This window comes from Canis lupus, chromosome 18, assembly GCF_003254725.2.
Source record: "Canis lupus dingo isolate Sandy chromosome 18, ASM325472v2, whole genome shotgun sequence".
Taxonomy (NCBI): Eukaryota; Metazoa; Chordata; class Mammalia; order Carnivora; family Canidae; genus Canis; species Canis lupus.
Window position 1 is genome coordinate 54,007,932 of NC_064260.1, and position 24,700 is coordinate 54,032,631.

Sequence of the window (24,700 nt, forward strand, 5' to 3'; positions counted from 1 at the left end):
CCCCACCCCCTTCTTTCTGCAATTCAGCCGCGGCGGGGTGTAGAGCTGTCGTGCGTATGCCTTCTGTGCCGTCCTCGCTTTGCGGCTGCTGTTCCTCCGCGGCTCTCCCCTCCCCCCTCCTCTCCCCGACGGCTTACTTTGCGGCAGCGCCGAGCGCCCCACCCCCTTTCTCTGCGGAATCACCATGGCGGCCGGGGTAAGTTTGCCGGCTCCGGAGATCCAGGTCGCGGTATCCGACGCCATCCTCTGCCCGAGTGGAGCCCTCCGGCGTCAGAGAAGTTCTGGAGCCGAGCGAGGGACTGGTCCTGGGTCTGGAGACCGTACTGTTGGGAGAGCAAGGCTTCCAGGCCCCGGCGGGGAGCTGAGGCTGGAGCTCTTGGAGGCCAAAGAGGTGGAAGGGTCTGGGGCAGAGCGGCCAGGAGATGTCGGATCCTGGTCTTCTGGGGCCTGAGAAGGGGGTTCGGGTTCACTGCCGCCTCGGGACGTGGGATCCGGGCAGGTTGACAGAACTTTTGCGACCGTTTTGTGGGGGAGCAGCAGGGACGGGGCGCAAAGGAGGGTCTTTGTGGGCAGGCAGGGCGGTCTCCGGGTAAGGGTCGTGCGGCGGGGAGGTGTGGGAGGGAGAGGGCTCTCCGGGCGGCGGAGCCAGACCGTGTGGCCGGTTAACAGAAGGAGAAGCAACGGCAGAACTCACTGCGGGACAGGACCGGAGGGACGAAGGGGACGCAGGACGGGAAGGAATGGCTCTTGGGGGAGACCGAGTTGGTTTAGGAGGAGAGGATGCCATTCGATTTCTCCGTGGCTTTTCGGAGGGGAACTTGGAAATGGTCGTGTGTGTGTGTGTGTGTGTGTGTGTGTGTGTGAGAGAGAGAGAGACAGACGGGGAGTGATGCTTTCGAAGGGGGTGAGCGGCTCAGTCGTAGAGTAGGCAGGTACTCGTTAGCCATCAATGAATGAACCAGAGCTCTAGGAAGGGAGGAATGTGTCGGCAGGTGGAGTCTGAGGGAACTACGAGTTCTGGGTTTCTCCACGATATATTGGAGGAGACGAGAATGCTTCTGGGGATGTCCTTAGGGAAGGTCAAACCTGTCAGCGCTTTATTTAGCAGTTGGTGTGTAGTTCTGTCTTGGGCATTTCAGCGGACTCTGATTACACATGGCAGATACTAGAGAGCGTGGTTCACCAGGGGGAGTAAAAGTGAGTTGAACAGATTGGGAATAACTCCGGGAATTTATCCCTGGAAGTGACATTTCCGACTGAGAGCCTCGTGCTCATTAACGTTCCCTCCCCTCCTTTCACCCACAGACCCTGTACACATATCCTGAAAACTGGAGGGCCTTCAAGGCTCTCATTGCTGCTCAGTACAGCGGGGCTCAGGTCCGCGTGCTCTCCGCACCACCCCACTTCCACTTCGGCCAAACCAACCGCACCCCTGAATTTCTCCGTAAATTTCCTGCCGGCAAGGTGAGTAGAAAAGTGGAGAGGGGTCTTTGGTCCTGAGAACCCAGGGAGTCCTGAGATGGTCTCACTCTGAAAATGGTCTCCACCTTTAAAAGGGAATTTTCTGTATAATTTGCTCTTTATATATTTCAGTGATTTAAAATTCCTTTGAGTTAAGTGAAGATTCACACATAGTTAAAAACGATGCAGAGCTGTTCAGTGGCTTGTTATAAAATTCGCAAGTTTCTTTGTATTTGCGGGAAAGAGAATGGTTTTTGGCTGTTTTCAGCGCAAATATATCGAGTATCTGCCATGAGCCAACCAAAGGGCTTATCGAGGTCGATAAACAACCATGCTAAACAGAGAAGAGATAAATGCAGTTCAGGGAGCACCACAATACTTTCAAGAATACGGAGAGAGATGACACTTGGTTTTTGGTCTTTTGCATATTTGATTGAGGGATTTTATATAAACAGTTGATAATATTTAAATCTTTGCGGTTTCTCATGTGAGTTCACATTGTAAGGGATACCAAGTTACTTAAATTTTATTTCTGGTTCCTAAGTTTCAGATTGTAGTAGTTCATATCAGTAGTTTGCTTAGTAAGGATTGTCAGCCTTATGTAAGAACTTTATCCCAGTATTGGCTGGTGAGTAATTCCTGATTGTTTTACCTAACGTTTTTTTTTTTTTTTTTTTTTTTTTTTAATTTTATCTTTTGACTGTTTTATCCCAGGTTCCAGCATTTGAGGGTGACGATGGATTCTGTGTGTTTGAGAGCAATGCCATTGCCTACTATGGTAATTTGCAGTGGGTGTGGGAATGGGAAGACCAGGAATGAAGGAGGTAGGAGAGGATGAGGGTGAGCTGTAGTGGACAGGAGAAGAATTTTTACGGACTTGGATCGATGTTGGCCTGACCCCAAAGTTCTGACCTTTGTGTTCTGCCTCTGCAGTGAGCAATGAGGAGCTGCGGGGAAATACTCCAGAGGCAGCAGCCCAGGTGGTGCAGTGGGTGAGCTTTGCTGATAGCGACATAGTGCCCCCAGCCAGTACCTGGGTGTTTCCTACCTTGGGCATCATGCACCACAACAAGCAGGTAAGCCTTGGAACTTGGGGAGAAGCCAAGGCCCAGGATGAAATCAGCTCCTGAGTGTCAAGGAGCAAGAAATAAAATAGATTGAGAAAAGGAGATGCTAAGAATTTGTGGATAATAAAAGACCTAATCTTTGGGGTATGAGTTTGGAGCACTGCTGTTGATAGTGTCTGGGTTCTTTGTTACACAGACCCAGTTGGAGGTGGTGCCTGTCATGAGTGGTCAGAGGAGAGATTTCTGTTATAGAAAAGCTATCCCAAATGGTAGGGGAGTGGTTACATCAGGTGACTTCTAAGGTTCCTTCTAAAATTCAAAGATAAAGGACTAGGTCATATAGTGGGAAATTAATCCAGACTGCACCATGAGGAAATTTGACCTTGAGAGCTTCCTTTGTGATACATTTGGAGTGATCTGGAATCTGACTCCATTGAAAGAAGATGGGGATGAGCCAGAACTTTGTAAGTGAAATAGCTACCTTAGGTCTGTCATTGGAGGGGAGAGGGAAAGGGATAGGTATCCACTATTAAGTTTTGAATCCTTTTAAATCAATAGGCCACAGAGAATGCAAAGGAGGAAGTGAGGCGAATTCTGGGGCTCCTGGATACTCATTTGAAGACGAGGACTTTTCTGGTGGGCGAACGTGTGACACTGGCTGACATCACAGTTGTCTGCACCCTGTTGTGGCTCTATAAACAGGTGACATTTATAAAGAATTAGGTTGGCAGAGGATAGGGGGCGGTTAGAAATTAAGCCATTAAGTCTTCCAGGTTACCCTGTATTCTGCTGAGGACTTGGATGTGAAGGGTGTCGGGTAACTACTAGTCTATAGGAATCCCAAGTTTGAATACCATGACTACCTTCCCTCCTGAGAAGTTTGGTAATGTTCTGTTTCCTGAGTTTCTGTTTGATAGAAGAGATGTGGTTTGTTTCTGTATTTTTGGGGTCCAGCTGTGCTTGTGCTTAGTTGTAAAGACAGGAAAGGCGGGCAGCCTGGGTGGCTCAGCGGTTTAGCACCGCCTTCAGCCCAGGCCGTGATCCTGGGGTCCCGGGATTGAGTCCCATGTCAGGCTCCCTGCACGGAGCCTGCTTCTCCCTCTGCCTGTGTCTCTGCCTCTCTCTCTCTCTCTCCCCCTTCCTCCCCCCCTCCCTCTCTCTCTCTTTCTCTCTCTCTCTCTCATGAATAAATAAATAAAATCTTTTTTTTTTTTAATTTGTATTTATTTATGATAGTTACAGAGAGAGAGAGAGAGAGAGAGGGGCAGAGACATAGGCAGAGGGAGAAGCAGGCTCCAAGCACCGGGAGCCCGACATGGGATTCGATCCCGGGTCTCCAGGATCGCGCCCTGGGCCAAAGGCAGGCGCTAAACCGCTGCGCCACCCAGGGATCCCAAATAAAATCTTTAAAAAAAAAAAAAAAGACAGGAAGGTCTGGTAGCTTCAGTGTCCAGATCTTTTGGAGGCAGGCTGGGTTCAGTTCTTAGTTTCATTACTTACTAGTTGTAGGTAGAGGGATGTGTGTGTTTGAGAGAATTCCTTGAGTTCTTTTTTTTTTTTTTTTTTTCTCCTCTGTAAGCTATAAAATCAGCATGGTAGTAATTAGTTTTGAGGTTTTTGGGTTAAAGAAGATGACATGTTGCTGACCAAGCAGCTATTGGACTAATATGGGTCCAGAATAGTAGTGCAGTAATTGGAAAATAAAAAAGCATCTCCTTTGTGTCAGGCTCTGTGTCAAGGGCCTTGCAGGGATCATCTTAATCTTTACCTGCTGTATGGGTGAGGAGAAATGGAACCTGGCCCAAGGGAATGTAGCTAGTAAGTGTGGCATAGAGTTTGAACCCAGTACTGCAGAACCAGAGCCAAAGAACTGACCGCTCTGTTCCGTCTTCTTGACAAGATTATTTTCCATATAATCTTAGCAAACTAAAAGATGGTAAATGAGTTTTTTACAAAGCTAAGTTTAAAGGACAGTTTGTTATTCTGAAGTACTTTTTTGCCTTTTTTTTTTTTTTTTTTTTTTTTGACTGTTGAATATTCTTTAGCTTCTGAAGTTTGGTGAATAGTATATATCATGTAGATAATTGTGGTTTACTTAGTAAAACGAGTAATTGGTAGCTGTGTTGCCCTGCCTTTTATTTATTTGCTTTAGTTTTATTGATATGACTTTTTTTTTTTTTAAGATTTTATTTTTTTGAGACAAAAAGATACAGCATGAGCAGGGAGGGAGGGCAAAGGGAGAGGGAGAAGCAGGCTCCCGGTTGAGCAGGGAGCCTTAATGTGGGGCTTCATCCCAGGATGCTGGGATCATGCTGGGATTACGACCTGAGCCAAAGGCAGACTTTTAACCTACTGAGCCACCCGAGTGCCCTGACACGTGACATTTAAAAGGTTGGAATGGGTAGGCCTGGGTGGCTCAGCGGTTTAGCGCCTGGTTTAGCGCCTGCCTTCGGCCCAGGGTGTGATCCTGGAGTCCCAGGATCGAGCCCCACATCGGGCTCCCTGCATGGAGCCTGCTTCTCCCTCTGCCTGTGTCTCTGCCTCTCTGTGTGTCTTTCATAAATAAGTAAATAAAATAAAAGGTTGGAATGTGGGACGCCTGGGTAGCTCAGCGGTTGAGCGTCTGCCTTGGGCTCAGGGTGTGATCCCTAGTGCAGGGATTGAGTCTTGCATTGGGCTCCCTGTGAGGAGCCTGCTTCTCCCTCTGTGTTTCTCATGAATAAGATTATAAAGAAATAAAGAAAGATTGGACGTGTAGATGAAATGGTTTTGTAAATGATGTAAGGCACCATATGAACGTGTCTACCAAGTAGATTTATAGTAAATGAGGGGATGGGATCGAGTATCCGCTGAGTTGGACTGTATAGTGAAAAAGAGGAAGGTAAATGGGAAGTACCCTTCCAGGGTAAGATGGTATACTATACTAGGGAGCTCCCATCTCAGGGATTGAGAGGAAGATTGGAGCTTTGGTGTAGAAAGAAATGTCTCTGGCTTGAAACTCCTCAAGAACTTTCTCTCCTTTGCTTCTATTCTACCCTTATGTTTTGACAGGTCCTGGAGCCTTCTTTCCGCCAGGCCTTCCCCAATACCAACCGCTGGTTCCTTACCTGCATTAACCAGCCCCAGTTCCGGGCTGTCTTGGGGGAGGTGAAACTCTGTGAGAAGATGGCCCAGTTTGATGGTAAGTCTGTGGAGATACAGGAGTATATGGCCTGGCTCTGGGCTGGTTGGCTCAGTCTCAGTCCCTTGATTTCCCATCAGGCTTTTGGGTTATGTGAACCCACAAATAAGGTTCACGTATATTTGTTGCTGAGGGTTGTGTTCTTGCTTCAGGACATACAGGGAACTGGTGGCAGAGCAGTGCAGGGCCTAGATCCCTTAGTTCCCTGCCCGGCAGTTTTCCTCCATTACCCTGCTCACTGCCTGCTTTTAGAGGCATATGGAAAGAGGGAGGATATTGACTTCTCTCCCTTTTTCTGCACCAGCTAAAAAGTTTGCAGAGAGCCAACCTAAAAAAGACACCCCACGGAAAGAGAAGGGTTCTCGGGAAGAGAAGCAGAAGCCCCAGGCTGAGCGGAAAGAGGAGAAGAAGGCTGCTGCCCCTGCTCCTGAGGAGGAAATGGATGAATGTGAGCAGGCACTGGCTGCTGAGCCAAAGGCCAAAGACCCCTTTGCTCACCTGCCCAAGAGGTAATGATATTGGGGGGTAGGGGACATGGGACTCCCAAAGGCCACTTTTTGCCTCTGTGTGTTCCCCTCACACAGCTAGGGCTATTTTAGGTTGTCCATACAAAATTGAAAGATGTTTTGTGGGCAGCCCGGGTGGCTCAGTGGTTTAGTGCCACCTTCAGCCCAGGGTGTGATCCCGGAGACCCGGGATCCAGTCCCATGTCAGGCTCCCTGCATGGAGCCTGCTTCTCCCTCTGCCTATGTCTCTGCCTCTCTCTCTCTCTCTCTCTCTCTTCTCTGTGTATTCTCATGAATAAATAAAATCTTAAAAAAAAAAAAAAGATGTTTTGTTTGCAAGGAAAGTTTATCCTCAAGAATTGGATTAATTATTTTATTTTATTTTTTTTATTTTATTTTATTTATTTTATTTTATTTATTTTATTTTATTTTAATTATTTATTTTATTTTATTTTATTTTATTTTATTTGGGGATCCCTGGGTGGCTCAGCGGTTTAGCATCTGCCTTTGGCCCAGGGTGTGATCCTGGAGTCCCAGGATCAAGACCCACGTCCGGCTCCCTGTGTGGAGCCTGCTTCTCCCTCTGCCTGTGTCTCTGCCTCTCTCTCTCTGTGTCTTTCATGAATAAATAAATAAAAATCTTAAAAAAAAAAAAACACAAGCATTTAAAAAAAAGATTTTATTTATCTGAGAAAGAGAGTGTGTGTACACCTATAAGCTGGGTGGGGAGGGGCAGAGGGAGAGGGAAAAAGCAGCAGGATCCCTGCTGAGCAGGGAACCTGACCTCATGACCTGAGCTGAAGGCAGACACTTAATCTACTGAGCCACCCAGGTGCTCCAAGAATTGGATGAATTTTAAAAGTGGAAATGAAATTTCTAATATATCTAGTATTTGGGAAGATAAGAACTCCTTTTCCAGCAAAGAATGTAGACAGGCACAGAATTGGGTGTGGAGGTAGACTGGTCTTAAGTATGCTCAATAAGATTTGAGAGTCCTCAGAACTAATATAAGAAGGTGCAGAGAGCCTCATGTCTACCCTGCTGGGCTGCCTTTGCTGAAGCAGTGACACCACATCAGTGTTGTTTTATTATATTTTTACCCTTTTGATGAAGGCAGTATAAACATTCTCTCTGAGAAGCGAGGATGACTATGACTCCATAGTGCCTGTCTGCTTCATTATTTCTCAGATTGCTGGAGTTAAACCCCTAAAAGAAAAGGAAATAGATGGGACGGTTGTCACCCCTATCCACTGCCAACCTTTTTAATGAAGTTTGGGGTTCTTGGAAGAAAAGAATACAGTAAAAGGAAACTTTTCAGTGTGAAAAAAAGCAGGACATCTAGCACTACTCACATCATCAGCTAATGCCCTAGGTTTTTCATTAGAATTGCAAGCATTAGGAGACCTGTCTTGTCTGTGGCCACTTCACAGAGTCCTTGATCCCAGCTTTTCTCACCCACTCCCTGCTTTTCTCACCCACCCAAAGCCATCCAGCCTTTCTTAGTTGGTCTGTTAGGGTTCAACAGAGTTCACCCTCTGCCATTTTGTAATTTTTTTTTTAAGATTTAATTTATTTTAGAAGGGGACAGTGTGTGCATGAGTAGGGGGAGGGGCAGAGGGAGAATGGGAGAGAGAAGCAGACTCCCCATTGAGTGCAGAGCCCAAAACGAGGCTCCATCTCATAGCTCTGAGATCATGACCTGAGTGGAAATCAAAGTTGGATGCTTAACTGACCGAACCATCCACGTGCTCCTTGTAATGGTTTTTAATGGGACAAACTAGCATGAAGGTACACATTGCTGGTGGCCATAATAGGGGTTTGGAGAGTTGTAAATGACAAGCATCCTAGCACCAGACGGTTACAGTAGGAGCTGCTGTTTCCCCAATTGGGGAGCAACTTGGAGTGTAGCTCTTAGGCTCAGGTACTTTTTTTTTTTTTTAAAGAGTTTATTTATTCATGAGAGAGAGACAGACAGACACAGGCAGAGGGAGAAGCAGGCCCCATGCAGGGAGCCCAATGCGGGACTCGATCCTGGGTCTCCAGGATTAGGCCCTGGGCTGAAGGTGGTGCTAAACTTTAGCCAAGCCCCTTGGGCTGTCTGACTCAAGTACTTCATACAAGACCAAGGAAGCTCCAGATGCAGCTGCTCTTTACAGATTTTTTTTTTTGGTGTGTATATAAATTGTATTAATCAACCTGAATGACATATGCTGTTGTAATACAAATCTAATTACTTGTTAGCTAGAGATTTTCAAGAGGTTAGGTCTGTATATTCTGGGCAGAAAATAAATCACCAGTAGACTGAAAATCTTTAATAAACATATCCTTTTGGGAATATTGGTTAATACCAATTTGTCCTATTACCATGGTGCTCTATCTGGCTGCCAAGATGATTTTTCCCCAGGTTTTTTTTTTTTCTTTCTTTCTTTCTTTTTTTTTTTTAAAGATTTTATTTATTTATGAGAGAGACAGAGAGAGAGAAGCAGACTCCATGCTGGGAGCCCGATGTGGGACTTGATCCTGGGCCAAAGGCAAGCGCTTAACCGCTGAGCCAGCCAGGCATCCCTTCCCCAGGATTTTTATTTTATTTTTTTATTTTTTTAAAAATTTTTAAAAATTATTTATTTATTTATGATAGTCACAGAGAGAGAGAGAGAGAGAGGCAGAGACACAGGCAGAGGGAGAAGCAGGCTCCATGCACCGGGAGCCCGATGTGGGATTCGATCCTGGGTCTCCAGAATCGCGCCCTGGGCCAAAGGCAGGCGCCAAACCGCTGCGCCACCCAGGGATCCCGCTTCCCCAGGATTTTTAACATCACAAAGGTAATGTCTTCAAAGTTGAAGACTGTTATTTTTCAAGAGTTAGTTCTAGTTCTTTTTTTTTTTTTTTTTTTTTTTTTTTAAGATTTTATTTCTTTGTGAGAAACCTAGAGCGGCAGAGACATAGGCAGGGGGAGAAGTAGGCTCCTTGTGGGGAGCCTGATGTGGGACTTGATCCCAGGACCCTGGGATTACGACCTGAGCTGACGGCAGATGCTCAGCCCCTGAGCTATCCAGGGACCCTAGTTCTTTTTTTTTTTTTTTTTTAAAGATTTATTTATTTGAGAGAGAAAATGCGATGAGCAGAGGGACCAGCTAGGGGAGAGGGCAAGCAGACTCCCCACTGAGTGGGGAGGCTGATGGGCGCAGCTTGATCCCAGGGTCGTTAGATTGTGACCTGAGCCAAAGGCAAGTGCTTAACCAACTGAGCCACACAGGTGCCCCAGTTCTAGTTCTTTATTTTATTTTATTTTATTTTATTTTATTTTATTTTATTTTATTTTATTTATTTTATTTTATATTTTATTTTATTTTATTTTATTATTTTATTTTATTTATTTTATTTATTTAATTTAATTTAATTTAATTTAATTTAATTTAATTTTATTATTATTTTTTTCAGTTCTAGTTCTTTTAAGGCCTTCCAGAAGCTGTTCAGAGCCTGTCCTCACTTGGGGTGGAATGGATACAAGATGGTCATAAATTTTAAAGTTCAAACAGATGAGGCTGATATGAAGAGAAAAACCCTGAGTCCCTTTTTTGGGTGCTTGAGGGGGAAGCACCTCAGAGGAGGTCTCCTTTGTGTATTTGGGAAAGAACACAGGACCGAGGATTCAAGGGCAGCCTCTGCTTTGCTATATTGTAATAGTGGGCAGGTCACACCACTTAACCTTATCTGGAAAGAGGGAAAGGAATGGTTTCTAACTCTAGGGTTTGTTAGCATCATTTACACTAATGAGTAATTGGTCCAATTAAACTTTTAGTGAGGGCTTTTTTTTTTTTTTTTTTTTTTTTTTTTTATTTATGATAGGCACACAGTGAGAGAGAGAGAGAGGCAGAGACACAGGCAGAGGGAGAAGCGGGCTCCATGCACTGGGAGCCTGACGTGGGATTTGATCCCGGGTCTCCAGGATCATGCCCTGGGCCAAAGGCAGGCGCTAAACCACTGCACCACCCAGGGATCCCGAGGGCTTTTATTTATTCATGAGAGACAGAGAGAGAGAGGCAGAAACACAGGCAGAGGAAGAAGCAGACTCTCCCAAGTGGAGTCCAATGTAGAACTCAATCGAGGGACTCCAGGATCACGCCCTGAGCTGAAGGCAGACGCTCAAGCACTGAGCCACCCAGGCATCCCAATTTTTTTTTCCCCAAAGATTTTATTTATTTATTCATGAGAGACACATAGAGAGGCAGAGACATAGGCAGAGGGAGAAGCAGGCTCTCTGTGGGGAGCCTGATGTGGGACTTGATCCTGGGACTCTGGTATTGCAACCTGAGCCAAAGGCAAAGGCTCAACCACTGAGCCATCCAGGCATCCTTAGGGTTTTCTTAAATAGGTTTATGGCACATTTTACAGTAGAGGATTATGTAGCCATTAAAACATTTGTAAGGCGTGCCTGGGTGGCTCAGTTGGTCAAGTGTCTGCCTTCTCAGGTTGTGATCTTGGGGTTCTGGGATCCAGCCCCACATCGGGGTTCCTGCTCAGTGGAGAGTCTGCTTCTCCTCCTCTGACTTTCACCCCTGCTTATGCTTTAACTTGGGTGCTTGGGTGCTCGTAATCTCTCTCAAATGAATAAAAAAAAAAAAAAAAAATCCCTGATAGGGGGACAGTGTTAAATGAACAAATTGTATAAGGCACAAAATTATATACATCATCTTTGGGAAGTCACCAGCGGGAAGTACATAAACATTAATTCTGTTTACTGGCATTGCAGATGATTTTCTTCAGTCAGCATGTGGTTTTATAACTGGAAAGAAAAAAAGAGAACCCCTACCATGAGGGGAGGAACTCTATAGCTGAGCCTTCTCAGTGTAGTGTGCCAGGTTGCCTCAAAGATCAGCTGAACCTAAGGGCTTTTCAGCATCTGGGCTTGTTCCTGGGCACAGTGACTCAAGGCCACCCGTATAAAGTCTGGGGCGGAGGTTCTTTGAGAACATTTGCTGCTTCCATTGTCATTGTAGTGTGTGTAACCCGAAGAGGCCTGTGGTAGGGGAAGATACTTGGGTGAATCAGGGACTGTGACTCAGTGGGAAAGGGCCCTGGAGGGAGCCAGGGGGCTAGGGGCTAGCCAGGAAGGATGAGCGCTCATTCTGGGTTTCCACCAGGGGGCAGCAGTTTGCTGTGTTTTTCCTGGGTCAGGTCTCCCTCAGGCCCTGGGGGTGTGTGTGTGTGTGTGGTGTCCCACTGTCTTCGAGCTTAGCCTACTTAAGACTGCAGAGAGAGAGCAGAGGAGTGGCCTAGGCCCTTCTTCCTACGCCCTTAGCTTTCTTCTGTTACAAGCTTGTACCCATCTGCCAGTCCAGTGAGCTCTTCCTTTAAACCAGTACATTTTAAGTGAAATTCGTCCTTAGCTTCTCTTAGCCTGGCGACTCTTTGTTGCCTCAGTAGGACCTTCTTCTCATCGATCTTGCCTTTTTTTCTCCATTCAGTACCTTTGTGTTGGACGAATTTAAGCGCAAGTACTCCAATGAGGACACTCTCACTGTGGCACTGCCGTATTTCTGGGAGCACTTCGATAAGGATGGCTGGTCCCTGTGGTACGCTGAGTACCGCTTCCCTGAGGAGCTCACTCAGACCTTTATGAGTTGTAACCTCATCACTGGTGAGAAGAGGGTGGGCTGAGGGAGGGGGAGGCCAAGGCAGTGGGTGCTGTGATTCTGAAGGCTGTACCCACTGTGATTCTGTTCTCCCTTGGCCCTGTCAGGAATGTTCCAACGGTTGGACAAGCTGAGGAAGAATGCCTTTGCCAGTGTCATCCTCTTTGGAACCAACAACAGCAGCTCCATTTCTGGAGTCTGGGTCTTCCGAGGCCAGGAGCTTGCCTTTCCGGTGAGGAAAGGAGTAGGGGAGGAGTTGCTCTCTTTAGGGTGGGGCAAGGAGATGGGAAGCACACTCTCATTCTTGTGCTTATGGGCATTCAGGAGAGTTCAAGGAATGTGTACAGGAGGAACTGTCACAGTCACAGGCGTTTTAGGATCTGATGACATGTGGCTGAGCTGGAAGTAACAGGTGTGGGGCAGGATCTGATTGGACCACACGCTTCTTAACCTGGCTTTTTCTCCCCAGCTGAGTCCAGATTGGCAGGTGGACTACGAGTCCTATACGTGGCGGAAACTGGATCCTGGCAGCGAGGAGACCCAGACGCTGGTTCGAGAGTACTTTTCCTGGGAGGGGGCCTTCCAGCATGTGGGCAAAACCTTCAATCAGGGCAAGATCTTCAAGTAAACATCTCTTGTCATCATCGCCTAGCTGCCTGTACCTGCCCTTCAGGGAGATGGGGGTCATTAAAGGAAACTGAACATTGAACCCTTAACCTGTCCCGCCTCCTTTTTAAGTGATGGCTTCTTCAAAGGGGAGTGTTGAAGCAGGGTGTTTTCTAGGTTTGCATACCTCCCTTTGCAGGAAAAAGAAGTCTTCAGAAGAGCAGAAACAGAGGCCTCATTTTCGACTTTATATGCTCTGCCTGTACGGTGATGGCTGTCTTCTAGCCTAGCTGAGAAAGACTGGGTGCAGTTCGGGTGGTTGGTGACACAGAGCTTTGTAACTACCTGAGTCTGCAGGACCAGGTTGCTAAAGTATGGTAGCACACTGTGTGTGGAGGAACTTCATGGTGTTTCTCAGATTGCCCTGGGAGGTAGGTAGCATCAAGGGTCTGGGTAGAAAGTTCAGATAAGCAGGAGTACCAGGCACAGTACCAGCCTACTACCTAGAACGGGCACTGGCCTGTGGGCCCTAACTTGGCTGCGGATCATTTCTGGGGGATTTCTGCTTTCTCACAAGGAAGTGGGGTTCAGAGATTTAAGGGACTTAACTTGTGGTGACAGGATTTTGAACCCAGTGGGAACTCACTGGAGCCCAGAATCTAAATGGGCCTTGCTGTTTCCTGGAATGTAGAGGAGTCCTAATAGCCACATGAGAACCCTTCTCAGACCTGGGGGTACTATTTTTTCTCTTAGGCTTAATTTTTATTATGTTCTTTTCACAGATTCTTGTTCTACTTTGTCTTTTTTTTTTTTTTTTTTTTTGTATTTTTTCTGAAGAGCATTGAGGGTCTCCCTGGTATTAACAGTTTAGAGGAAGTTGGAAAGCTCTAGTTCAATTCACATTTTGAGGCATAGGCAAAAGCAGTCATGATTCAACCTTTGGTCTCTAGTTTATGGTTTTATACGTGTTCTTTCTCTGCCACCCTCTTAGTCCATGCACAGAGAAGGGCTTAGCTAGGGAGGGGAAGTTGATCTTTGTAGGTACAGACGGTCTGGTGGCTGGGGAGAGGGTAAGGCTGTAATCTAGCTGGGTACTTGGACATAGTTGGGGTTCTGGGAAGAGTGGGTGGAGCAGAGTTGCGATGTGGAATCCAGCTGGGTGAGGATGGGCTAGTTCTTGCTCAGGGATTGCTCCCTGGCAGGTCATCTTGGGTTGGATCCAAACTTGCCACCTGTCTTGCTTCCAAGCATTCCATGCTGCTCTTGGTTAGGATTTAAAAGTGCTAGTTGCTGGCTGGGCTGGGGCCTCACCTAACCTGTCAGACTCCCTTCACAAATTCCGTTTCCCACCACACCTCCCTGGTCCTTTGCTTTCGTAATCTTCACCCCCTTCCTGGTATCCTTGACCTTCCCAGGAGCTGAAGATTTAGTTGGGAGAGACCAAGTTATGGAAGGTTTGAAGGGGCAGGTCGGAGAGGCCCAGGACTGGGGCCTGTTGTCGAAAAGGGTTTCCTCAGGGTAGGCTAGAGCTTGGGCAGCAGCTGGCCTGGCGCCCCATGTGGATTGGGCGGGTCTGATGGACCCAGCCTTCCAGCCTCCTTTGACTGCAGGAAGAGTGACTCATCTGCACGTCCTGCCTCCTGTGCCTCAAGCCTCAAGGTCTGGCGGTTTGGTGCAGAGGAGGGTGGCCAGGTTGTTGGATGTGGCCAGGCTTGTGCTTGGGGGAGGGGCAGTGCCCACAAACGGAGGTGGGGTGGGTGGCCTCTGCCAGGCTGGCTGTTGGCCTCCAAAGTGGTTGGAACCAGAGGGCCTCTTCTCTGCCCTGGTGGGCAAGAAAGAGGTTAACAGGAGTTTCTAGCGGCAGATGTGGGGGCGGGGTAAGAGGAGAGGTCCATCTGGAGTTGGTTGGTCTGCCCTGCCCTGCCCAGGGGAGGCCTGAGTCACCGTACAGCCTCAGGCTGGGGACTGGCACCCTCCCCGACCCCATCTGATCCTGGCTGGGGCCCCTGTGCTTGCTGGAGCTCTGCCTGGCTCCCTGCTCCTCCCGGCCCTGCTTGGCTCTGGCTCACCCAGGCAGCCAGTGAGCGCCTGCGCCAAGGGGTGTCTCTGGTTGCTGGGCCCATTTCCTGACATGCCTGGGAGGCTCGTGCCACCCGCGCACCACCTACAGCTGGCATCCCGGCGCCCATGCGGCAGTGCGTGCCGGCTGGGGCCGGCGTCCCAGGGAGGGAAGGGTAGGGAAGGGACCCTGAGTGGGTTGGGCCGAGAACAGGGTACGATGTTGATAACTAGAGTAAGATGGAAGAAACCATTTATTTGCTTACTGGGCAAATGCTTAGCATATCCCGAAAGGAAGATGGAGAGAGGAGAGGGGTCTGGATTCAGGTGCGTTTGACTGCAGATGAACTCTTTAATTCAGCATAGTTAAGATACAGGGTAATGTTAGTTTCCAGTGGACAATATAGCGATTCCACACTTCCCTACATCAGCTGGTGCTCATGAAGACAGGTGTCCTCCTTGATCCCCATCATACCTGTTTCCCCCATTCCCCTCCTTTGCCCTCTGGTGACCATTGGTTCTCCACAATTAAAAGTCTGTTTCTTGGTCTCTTTTTTTTGTTTTTGTTTGTTCATTTTTTTTTTGTTCATTTTTTTTCCTTTGTTCATTTGGTTTCTTAAATTTCATATATGAGTGAAATCATACGGTATTTGCCTTTCTCTGAATGGTTTATTTCCCTCAGCATGATACTCTCTAGCTCCATGGTGTCATCACTGCAGATGAAATCTTTGCCAAACCCAGCGTGTGAATGGGAACGCCTGAGACTTGGTTCAGCCTGTATAGAAACTGGTAGATACTGGTTATAAGCAGCTATTTATTATAGCTTTGTTGGTGCTTCTGCTTAAATCACTTATTAAAAACTCAAGCCTTTAAAGTTCTTCCAATAAAGACGTAGATTGTCATGTTTTTTTCATGTCCTGTTTGAGCTGGAGTTGGACAGCTGCTCTGCACACTGGGTCGGGCCCATCCCACCAGCTGCCCACATGCCCCAAATGTGCCACTTCCTCTTTTCAAAGGTGGGGGAAGGGTCTAGAATGTTGAAGGGAGAGGAATGAAGTGTTTTGGAGGATCCACCCAGCCATTTCTGAAATCAATACTGTGGTTTTCATGGCAACCAGCACTCTTTGTCCTTGGGACCCAGAACTTTCCCTCCTCATCAGATGGGTTTTCCTGGGTGACTGTGGCTTCCCTGGCTCACCCTACCAGCTGTGCCTACAGTACAGGCTAACTTCCCCAACTGACTTTTGTCCTCTGTGTGTTTGGGTGCAATTCTGGGGTCCCCACCTCCTCCACACCTCCCCTCATGGTGTGGAGCTAAAATATCAGTGCTCCTGAAAGGTTAGAGAAACAGCCACCTGCTCCTGTCTGTTTGCTCTAATCAGGCTGGCATAGCTCCCGGAGGAGGCTGTCGTTTTACTCCAGTGGAATTACTGGGGTGTCCCGGTGCTCCAGCACCCAAGGGATGGGTGCAATGGTGGTAAAGTGGCTGCTGGGTGCTGCATTGTATTCATTCGAATGTCTCCCAAGAGGCAGAGTACCCTGGGCAGGTGGGACTGCTTAAGTGGCAAAGGTTGTCTTGGTGACCCTGGGTCTCTAGATGTTCCTGGGCTCTTGTCATCCTTGTAGCCCCCTCCCTTTTGGGAGGGAACCACTCCCTGCCCCCTGTTTTCCTCATTTCCTCAGGATTCCAAAGGGAGCCTGCTGACCCTACCTTGTTTACACAATGGGCTGGCCATGTGCAGAGCAGGGGCTGGATGGTCAGGGTTTGGGGCTATTTCTGATCGAATCTCCCATGGAATGTGCTTCCCTCCACTTCCAGCGGCCCCCTCCCCTCCCCAGCAGGAACAGCTGTCATGTGAGGGCCTCTCTCGCTGGCTCAGCCCTTTTGCAATCATCTGGCTGGCTCCGCAGGGATGGGGGTGGATAGTGAGGATGGGCAGAGCCAAAGGGTAAATGAGGGGACACGACAGGGCAAGAAGGGCTATGTCGTTGAAGGCCCAGGGAAGAGGGGTTGCCAGGGCCAGTAGGAGGGGTGGAGGCAACTGAGTAGGCCAGGGAGGCAGTATGACAATGAGCTTAGGGTGCCCATCAGAGGCAGTGGGGGCCGCAATGCGACAGGAAACTTTCTAGGTGCAGGGGAGACCAGCTGGTTATAGCGGGACCCTGGCCAGTCATTCTTCAGGGAGATCTCCATTTCCCTTGAGTCACAGGGGAGCATGCCCTGTCAGTCCCATTCTCTGTGGGGCCTGAATCACCCACTTGCCAAGGGTGTTGGCTGCCCTATTGTGGAAGAGCCTGTGCCCTACCCCACCCACTCCTGTTAGGACAGGGGTTAGCAGACACACTCCTTTAACCCACCCTCCCAATGCGAACATTCTATCTCTTTTTTTTTTTTTTTTTTTAAAGTATTTATTTATTTATTTATGATAGGCACACAGTGAGAGAGAGAGAGAGGCAGAGACACAGGCAGAGGGAGAAGCAGGCTCCATGCACCGGGAGCCCGATGTGGGATTCGATCCCGGGTCTCCAGGATCGCGCCCTGGGCCAAAGGCAGGCGCTAAACCGCTGCACCACCCAGGGATCCCGCGAACATTCTATCTCTTGAACTCAGACTGACAGAATGTACCTTATGCAGGAAAGCCGGGGAGACCACATTAGGTAGTCGCTTTATTTTACCCAGGAGGAAACCAGCCCAGAGAGGGGAAGTGACTTATCAAGGGTGCATGCTAGTCTTTCCACAGTTCTCAAAGCCACTCACTGAGTCACTTTTGTTCCTAAGAGCAGGAAGGGGCGCTTCCCTCAGACTGCTGGGCCACTAGGATTGACCAAGCACACTCGGTTTTGGAGGTAGAGGGTGGTATCCAAGGCTGCTAGCAGCCCTGGCTGGTAAGAGGCACAGAAGTGGAGCAGGTCCCAGGGCAGGTCAAGCCCGGCACTCCAGCACTCCAAGTCCTGGGGCGAGCAGAGGGCACAGGGCGAGCAGAGGCGGGACTTCGAGCGTCAGGAACCTCAGCTATGTGGTGACTCAGGCTCTGGGCAGCCTAGGCCCTTCCTTTACTGCTCAGCCTGATCTCAGCCTGGACTTGGGAAGTTGCAAGCAGAAGAGGGAGAGAAGCCCAGGCTGGTCTCCCTTTACCCCTGAAACCGAAGGAAAGGCAGAGGAAGTTGGAAAGGATGGCAGAGAAGCAGATTCCAGAGAAGGGGAGTGGAGGCTGCTGGTCCCCCTTCCCTGCTCCCAATTCCCTGCTGGGGCTGCAGCAGCTCTGCTCACTCCAGCTCCCTCCCTCGGCTCCTGTTTACAGTTTGCCTGTCTTGGGCTCAGATCTGAGCTCTTCTCTTCTGCTCCCCCTCCCTCCTTCACAGCCTTATTCAATCGTGTTTTGCCACTTGTTTTCCTTAATCTCCACATTTCCTGTTCCCCCCAAATCTGCACAGGCACACCTCCTGGCCTCCAGGCCACCTCTCACCCTGCCAGTGCAGGTGTCCTGCTCCCTCTGTCCTGCTCACCTTGCCCGCTTTGTCCCCACTCTCTCGTCTGGATGCTCTTTTGAACCATGTTTCCTCCCAGAATCTGTGCTCAGAGCCCCACGTGTCGTCTCTCATTCTCTAATCAGTTTTAACTTGGGTTCTGCTTTGGCCTGAAGATTTCAATTAGGACCGAGTGTAATGGGCGGGTTTCCTGTATTCGCTCTTGTCTGATCTGATCTGAGTGATTCAGGAACTCCTTATTGAAGCCCAAGGTTTTATACAGGCTGGAATTTAAACTGGGCTGGAACACTTGGCTTCACGTTCTGAGTTTGAGTGAAGAGTCTGGGGTCTCAGAGTTGCTTAGGAAATAATATCTGGATTCCAGAATCACTCCGAGAGGTTTGCTGTTCACCGGGGAAGACAGATTAGGAAGCAATGAAAGTGAACATGGATGGGCCTGATGTTTGGGGAGAGGCTCATCTCTGGGAATGTGTGTATGGGTGGGGGTGGGGCCTGGGAGATTCCAGGTAGCTCAAAGAAGAGGTAAGAGTCATTTCTCTGCTTCTAAGGCAGATATGTCAGAGGGCCCTCATGGGAGGGGTGGGGAGTCTACTTTCAAAGAGACTGCAGATTGCACATTTCACTTCCTTTCTGGGATCATAGTTTAAAAGCCATGAATACTCTCTGAGCAGTCGCGTCTCATCTTCCCTGTAATACACGGATTTTAGAGGAGGGGACTGTGGTGAGGAGGGAGGGGAAGGGGAATCCCCTGGCCTGGGGCCTGCCCATAGAGCGCCCTCTGTGGTTGCTATGGAAACAAGCATACTAGGCCAAAACAGAGGCATGTCGCTTGGCAACGGAGCCCAAGATTCATCACACACACTGTGCGTACACATCAGGGAAACTCCTGGGTTGGGAGGGGGAGCAAAACTTCTGGGGAAGCTGGGGTATCCCCGTGATGATGAGTCCTAGGACGCACTCAGCTTTGCCAGCGAATCTGCAGGACCTCGTTGTTGGTGTCTGGTACCTCTGAAAGGTGATGGAGTGCCAGCAGGAGGGCTGAAGTCCTCCTGGATTCCCGGATAGCCTTTATTTCGGCAGGGGAATCTGAAACCTTCAAAAAGATACAGATTTTCCTTGCAAAATTGAGACTGTCAGGGGGAATCCTTTTATAACTTAAAAAAACAGTGTGTGTATCTGTCAGTGTATGTATGTTGGTGGGAGGAGAGAGGTGTAAGTGTAAAATACGTGGCAGAATGGATAATATCCCATTTTCCCAAAGCATAGGACCTGCAGGGAGCTCAGAAGACATTTTCTTCAGGACCAAGCACCTTGAGGCAGGTGTTCCATCCTGTTGAGTTCTTTATTCCCTGAACCACCACTACCAGCACCACCATAGGCCCTTGTGGCCTGTCACCGGACACACAATAAATGTTTGTGCGGCTGTAGGAGAGGGAAATTGTTCCCTGGCTGAGAGGAAAGGGGAATGTTGGGGTTTAGGATGCTGTTGTGAAAAAGACAAGGGCTTTGGCGCCAGTTATCCCTGTAGTTCATTCATTCATTCATTTCACAAAGTTCTCCAGCCACTGCTCTAGGCACAGGGCAGAAAACCAAGACCAAGGAAATCCCTGTCTTCATGGGGCCTAGATGCCAGTGGGAGGTTTGACTCCTGCTTCTGAGCACTGTGTGCCTTTAGGTAAATCACCAACCCTGTCTGAGACCGTGCCCTCCTGGAACACATGAAGATTAGATGATAGCGCCTGCTGCAGCAGGAGACACAATAGCCATTAAGATAGCTTTGGGGAGGGGCAGCCTGGGTGGCTCAGCGGTTTGGTGCCTGCCTTCAGCCCAGGGTGTGATCCTGGAGACCCAGGATCAAGTCCCACGTTGAGCTCCTTGCATGGAGCCTGCTTCTCCCTCTGCCTATATCTCTGCCTCTCTCTCTCTCATGAATAAATAAATAAAATATTAAAAAAAAAAAGATAGCTTTGGGGAAAAAAAAAAGTAGCTTTGGGGGGTGAGGGAAAGGGGGCTACAGCAATTACACCCCTGAAAACTGTTGAATATATTTTCTCCCCTTGGGCCAAGGAAGCTGACCTAGGAAAGTCCAGCTCGTTTTCCAGCAGGCAGGGACGCGATTGTGTTTTTTTTTTTTTTTTTTTTTAATGGGGCAAGGGTCTGGGTGACTCCTTCTCTATGCTCCTAGCTTGGAGTGTGCAGGGAACAGTCCCCAGGACCACCGTCAACCAGGCATTTTGACACTCCTACCTCTGAATGAAGTATCTGGACAGTAATCCCTGCTCTATAGTTGCTCCCAAACCAGCCTCTCCTGCCTTCTTCTCTGTTGACCAAGAGGGTGGCCAGAACAAACAATGGAGCAGATAAGTTGGCCCTGAGCCCAGGACACTAGCCTCTGCTCTTTCACTCCTGGGGGGCCGATGAGCCCATGCTCCAGGGAGGATCCAGCATCCACACCCTCCCCTGCTGGTCCTTTCCTGTGCCAGTCCCTCCCTCCAAACTCCTCTCTGCAGATCCCCTGCATCTCTGGGTATATCATCAGAAAACCTCTGTGTAAATCCACTCCCGTTTAAGTATGTTCTGGGAAAACTTGCACTTTCAAGGAACTTTGGTGATTCATAAAGTTAAAAATCCTTTGGTCAACTGTTAACAGTGGTTACTTTTGGGGAGAGGGCCTGGGTGAGGGAGGAGGGGCACATTTACCTTTTGTTGTTCTACCTTTCTGTATTGTTTACATTCTTCACCAGATGAGGCATTGGTTTTATTTCAAAAATGTCAACAAGGATTACCTGACTTGTAGCATGACGGGCCACTCTAGTTTCTCTGTATTCTTCTTCTTCTTCTTCTTTTTTTTTTTTTGGTTAGTTTCTCTGTATTCTTGCTCCATTTGTCAAAAAGCTGAGAAAAATTTTACTGACAATGAAATAAGAATTAAAAGCCACTAGTAAAGGAAATAATTAGTTCTTAGCTCTTATGTTTTAAAAGCACCACAACGTTGAAAAGTTTAGATTTGTTTCCCTTAAATAAAGTAGGTTCTAGAAACAAAATGGAGGAGGTGCTTCTTTCAAAAGCCTGGGCTCGTGACTGTGTGTGGTGGGACTGCCTCTGCCCTGGGTTTGAGTCCCTATCTGTGTGCCTGTAGGTCTGTGTGTGTGTGAGTGTGTGGGTGGGTGGGGTGGGGTCTGGGAGAGAACAGACTTGTACCCAGGAGCAGGAGCAAGTGAGAGACAGAGAGACATGGAGAGACACAGAGAGACAGAATGCTGATGCCCAAGCTCTACTTTGTCTGTCTTTGCATGTCTATGCCTGTCTGAATGTCTACACATGTATCTCCACCTTTATGCATCCATTGTATGAGTCTCCACACAGCTAGGGCTCCTTTGCCGTGTCTTCCCTCCCCCATGCCTGTGTTGGTAACTGGACCTGGGACACAGCCCCCAGGGCTGGCAGCAGAGTTGGCTGCTGGGTATTTTTAGCCTGTAAACATGTTTGCCATTTCAGAGGACAGGGCCGCAGGTCTCAGCCCCAGCCCACTCATGATCTGCCGCAAGGAGGGTGCTCCTGCTCAGAGCCAGGTCTTCTCAGGGTCCCAGCCTGGGGTCTTCCTTCCTCAGCATTTGGGAAGGAAGGAAAACCGCCTTGATATGGGTAGTGGCTGGCCACCTAGGAGGGAGGATAAGAGGATTCATGGGGGAGAAGAGAATGGGAGTGTGGAGGGGGGGCTGGGTGGCCAGAAGGGCCCCCGAACCCCATCATTAAGCGGTTAATAAAATCTCATGGAGTTAGAAGTGGCTGTGGGAAAAGGCAGTAAATTTGGAAGCAGCGTCCTTGCAAGTGGGGAGGTGGGGGAAGGGCTTAGATAAGAAATGGGGAGGTAGGGGATCCCTGGGTGGCGCAGCGGTTTGGCACCTGCCTTTGGCCCAGGGCGCGATCCTGGAGACCCGGGATCGAATCCCACATCGGGCTCCCGGTGCATGGAGCCTGCTTCTCCCTCTGTCTATGTCTCTGCCCTCTCTCTCTCTCTCTCTGTGACTATCATAAATAAATAAATAAAAATTAAAAAAAAAAAAAAAGAAATGGGGAGGTAGAGGCAAGGCTGGGGCTCCAGCTTCCCAGGGGTGGAGCCCGCAGAGGGCTGCCGGCCTGACTCCCCTGTGGCCGCGGTGGCCGGAGCAGCACCTAGTGCGTGGGGCACTGGTGACTCCACGTGGGCACCCTGGCTCCAGGGGTGGGGCCGGCGTCTTCAGACCTCTGTGGGGGAGGGGCGGGGGGTCAGAAAGCCGGGTGGGGGGGGGGAATGGGCGCCGCTGCATGGAGCTTGGGAACCAAGTGGGACTGGGGCCTGGGATTTGAAGTGTAGACGCCTGGGTTGAGAGAAAACTCAAAGATCCGCGTCCGGCTGGAGGTTGCGTCGGAATCCCCCCCCCCCGGCCCCCCAGCCGCCTTCTGAGCCTCTGGTCCTTCCGGCAAAATGAGCTGATCTGCAGCGTCCAGCTGGAGCACGATCCTTGGGGGGCTCCGAGGAGCATTGCTGTGCGGGCGACCGCGCGCTGCAAACCTTGCGGGGGTGGATCCCGGCGCGGGCCAGGGCAGGGGGCGCTGGAGGGGGCGGGGTAAGGCTGCTCCCTGGTCCCCGCGACCCCCCGTGGCCCTCCCCGCAGCAGCGCGCTCCGGGGGCCGGTCGGGTCGGCCCCGCTCGCCGGTCCCAGCCCCACTCCGGCCCCGCCCGGCCCCGCCCTCTCCCCACGGCTCCGGGCAGACCCGCCCGCCCGAGCCGGAGTTACAAGAGCCGCCTCCGCGCGCGAGGGCCGGGCCACTCGGAGCAGCTCCGCCGGGGGGACTGCACCGCCCGCCCTGCCGGACCCGTCCCGACCGGGGCTCGCCGCCTGCAGTAGCCGCAGCACCGCGACCTGGGGCCCCGCGCGGGCTGTGGCCGCGCCCCGGGGCTGAGCGCGCAGGTAGGGGCGCCGGGCGCAGCGCGAACCGGAGAGGGGACGTGGGCCGTAGGGATGGGCGAGGCGCTCGGGCCGGGCGCTCGGCTGCCGCCCAGGCCGCGGGGAGCAAGCTGGGCCGCCCCGGGGCCGCCCGGGGAGGCGGCGCGGCGCGCCCTGGGAGCCAAGCTCTGCCTCCGGAGTTGGGGCGCGAGTTGGGCAAAGTTGGAAACGTCGCTCGGAAGCGTGTTTTGCTGCAGCCCTTATTTCCCTCGGGGGCTGCTTGTTGGTTGGGGTGCCCCGTTCCTGGCCTGGGGGCCGCTGGTGCCCTCCGCCCCATCCCCTCCTTCTCCTTGGGGCGGTGGCTCAGCGCGCTGCGCCCGCTCCTATTCCGTGTTTACTGGAGAAGTTTCCGACGTCGTCGCCGAGGCCCCTCCCGGAGTCCCCCGCCCCCGCGCCCGCGCCCGCGCTCCGTCCCCGCTCCCCGCACCTCCGTCTCCAGCTGCGCGTCCGGAGTCCTCCCGGTCCCACCCAGTCCTGTGCCACCGGCCTGTGCCTGCCCCGCCCTGGGCTCGCCGCTCCGCGGTCCCCGCTCCAGGAGCCTCCCTCCGTCCTGCCCTAACTTTGCAGCGCGCCTCAGGGCGGGCCGGGTGGGAGAAGGGGCGGGGGGCGTAATTAGGGAGATTCCAGCGCTGGGGTGGGCGGGGACGCGGTGCGGTGCGGGCCCGGCCCTCGGCCCGGCCCCTCCCCTCCCCTCCCCTCCCCTCCCCTCCCCTCCCCTCCCCTGGGGGGCGGCGCGCTCGCCCACCGCGCTCCCTACCCGTCCGGGCGGGACGGCCCCGCCCCTGCGCCTGGCTCGGCGCCAGCAGCCTGAGGAATGTGTGGCTGGAGCCGCTGACTAATTCAAACCAGAACTCGGGGAGGAGTGGTGAGGGGCCGAGGGGAGGGGGAGGAAGGGGCTGCTGGGGCGGCGGGGGCGGGAGCAGGGAGGAGGGCTCGGCGCGCGCCTGGACCCTCCGCGGCAGCCGCGCGCTCCGGGAGGGGGGGGCGAGGTCTTGCGCTGTCGGGCGGGCCGAGCGCGCGGGGTGTGTTCGCAGCGCCGTGTTATGTAAGGCTTTCCCAGGCGGGGGGCGGGCGTGCAGCGGGGGAGGGCCGGCCCTCCCTCCCCGGCCCTCCCCGGCCCTCCCCTGCCGCGCCAGGGCCGGGAATCTGGGGGCGCAGCCCTGGGCGGCGCCGGCCGGGAGGGACACGCGGGGCTGAGCGGCCCGGGCCGTGCGCCCTTGCGCGGGAGGGGAGCCGAGTGGGCACACGGGGCGACCCACGGGGCTCAGCGGGGCGCCTGCACCAGGTGGGGGCCGGCTCTGGCGCCCTGGCACAGTGTGGCCACGGAGAATCGTGTGCGTGTAGTATGTGTGCCCTTGAGCCTTTACTGGGTGTGGCTGCAGAGAGGTGGCGGGGAGTGTCCGGCTCGCGGTGGCTGCCGAGAGCCCTGCTCTGCGGAGTGGACTTCTGGAAAGGCGGGCTGGGATCCTCCCCGGTCAGTGGGGTCCTTTAGAGAGAGACCTGGAGTTTCGGAGAAAAAAAAAAAAAAAAAAAAAAAGGACTGGTATTGACTTCTGTGTCCCCAGCACAGCAGGGAGCTCCAGTAATTGGTTTTGGAACAGTTTCCTCGGTGAGAATCCCGCCTCCCATATGCAGGAATCCCCTGCCCTTCCCTGCACAGCCCAGTGTTGGTAGGTAGGGGCTGGGCTGATTTTACGGGACATAG

The 24,700-nt window shown here is 51.2% G+C and overlaps 2 protein-coding genes and 1 long non-coding RNA gene across 30 annotated transcripts in view; 2 read left to right on the plus strand and 1 right to left on the minus strand.

The window, feature by feature from the left end:
* The first annotated feature begins 14 nt into the window (after window positions 1-14).
* Window positions 15-12,567, plus strand: EEF1G (eukaryotic translation elongation factor 1 gamma). 3 transcript variants are annotated; one of them, XM_025445741.3, is made up of 10 exons: window positions 15-196; window positions 1,306-1,464; window positions 2,176-2,239; window positions 2,395-2,537; window positions 3,087-3,230; window positions 5,580-5,709; window positions 6,014-6,218; window positions 11,684-11,856; window positions 11,959-12,083; window positions 12,321-12,567. In XM_025445741.3, the coding sequence occupies exons 1-10, from the start codon at window positions 185-187 to the stop codon at window positions 12,477-12,479; spliced, it is 1,314 nt and encodes a 437-aa protein (XP_025301526.1). In that variant the 5' UTR covers window positions 15-184; the 3' UTR covers window positions 12,480-12,567. The 3 variants fall into 3 exon arrangements, with proteins under 3 accessions (XP_025301526.1, XP_048952435.1, XP_048952436.1); XM_049096478.1 differs by having other exon boundaries at window positions 170-391; XM_049096479.1 differs by lacking the exon at window positions 15-196 and adding an exon at window positions 1,141-1,197.
* A 4,371-nt stretch (window positions 12,568-16,938) lies between these two features.
* Window positions 16,939-23,589, minus strand: LOC112659521 (uncharacterized). Its single transcript, XR_003136362.3, has 4 exons — window positions 23,423-23,589; window positions 20,791-20,899; window positions 18,023-19,097; window positions 16,939-17,653 (listed from the first exon to the last, which is right to left on the minus strand). It is a non-coding gene; the product is annotated as an uncharacterized LOC112659521 (long non-coding RNA).
* Window positions 22,766-24,700, plus strand: part of AHNAK (AHNAK nucleoprotein) — a 32,188-nt gene continuing 30,253 nt past the window's right edge. For 23 of the 26 annotated variants that reach the window (XM_049096508.1, XM_049096509.1, XM_049096497.1 and 20 more), the window contains exon 1: window positions 22,767-22,959. The gene's annotated coding sequence lies outside the window, so the exon portion shown is untranslated. Of the gene's footprint in view, window positions 22,960-24,172; window positions 24,281-24,700 lie in introns of those variants that run through there. The other 3 variants (XM_049096510.1, XM_049096505.1, XM_049096483.1) reach the window with 3 other exon arrangements.

Bases quoted from the DNA above. Each gene is read 5' to 3' on its own strand.
- EEF1G (XM_049096478.1), top strand. From the start codon at position 185: ATGGCGGCCGGGGTAAGTTTGCCGGCTCCGGAGATCCAGGTCGCGGTA. The intron at 6,219-11,683 runs GTAATGATATTG...TTCTCCATTCAG, and splicing joins TTTGCTCACCTGCCCAAGAG to TACCTTTGTGTTGGACGAAT. The intron at 12,084-12,320 runs GTGAGGAAAGGA...TTTTCTCCCCAG, and splicing joins GCCAGGAGCTTGCCTTTCCG to CTGAGTCCAGATTGGCAGGT.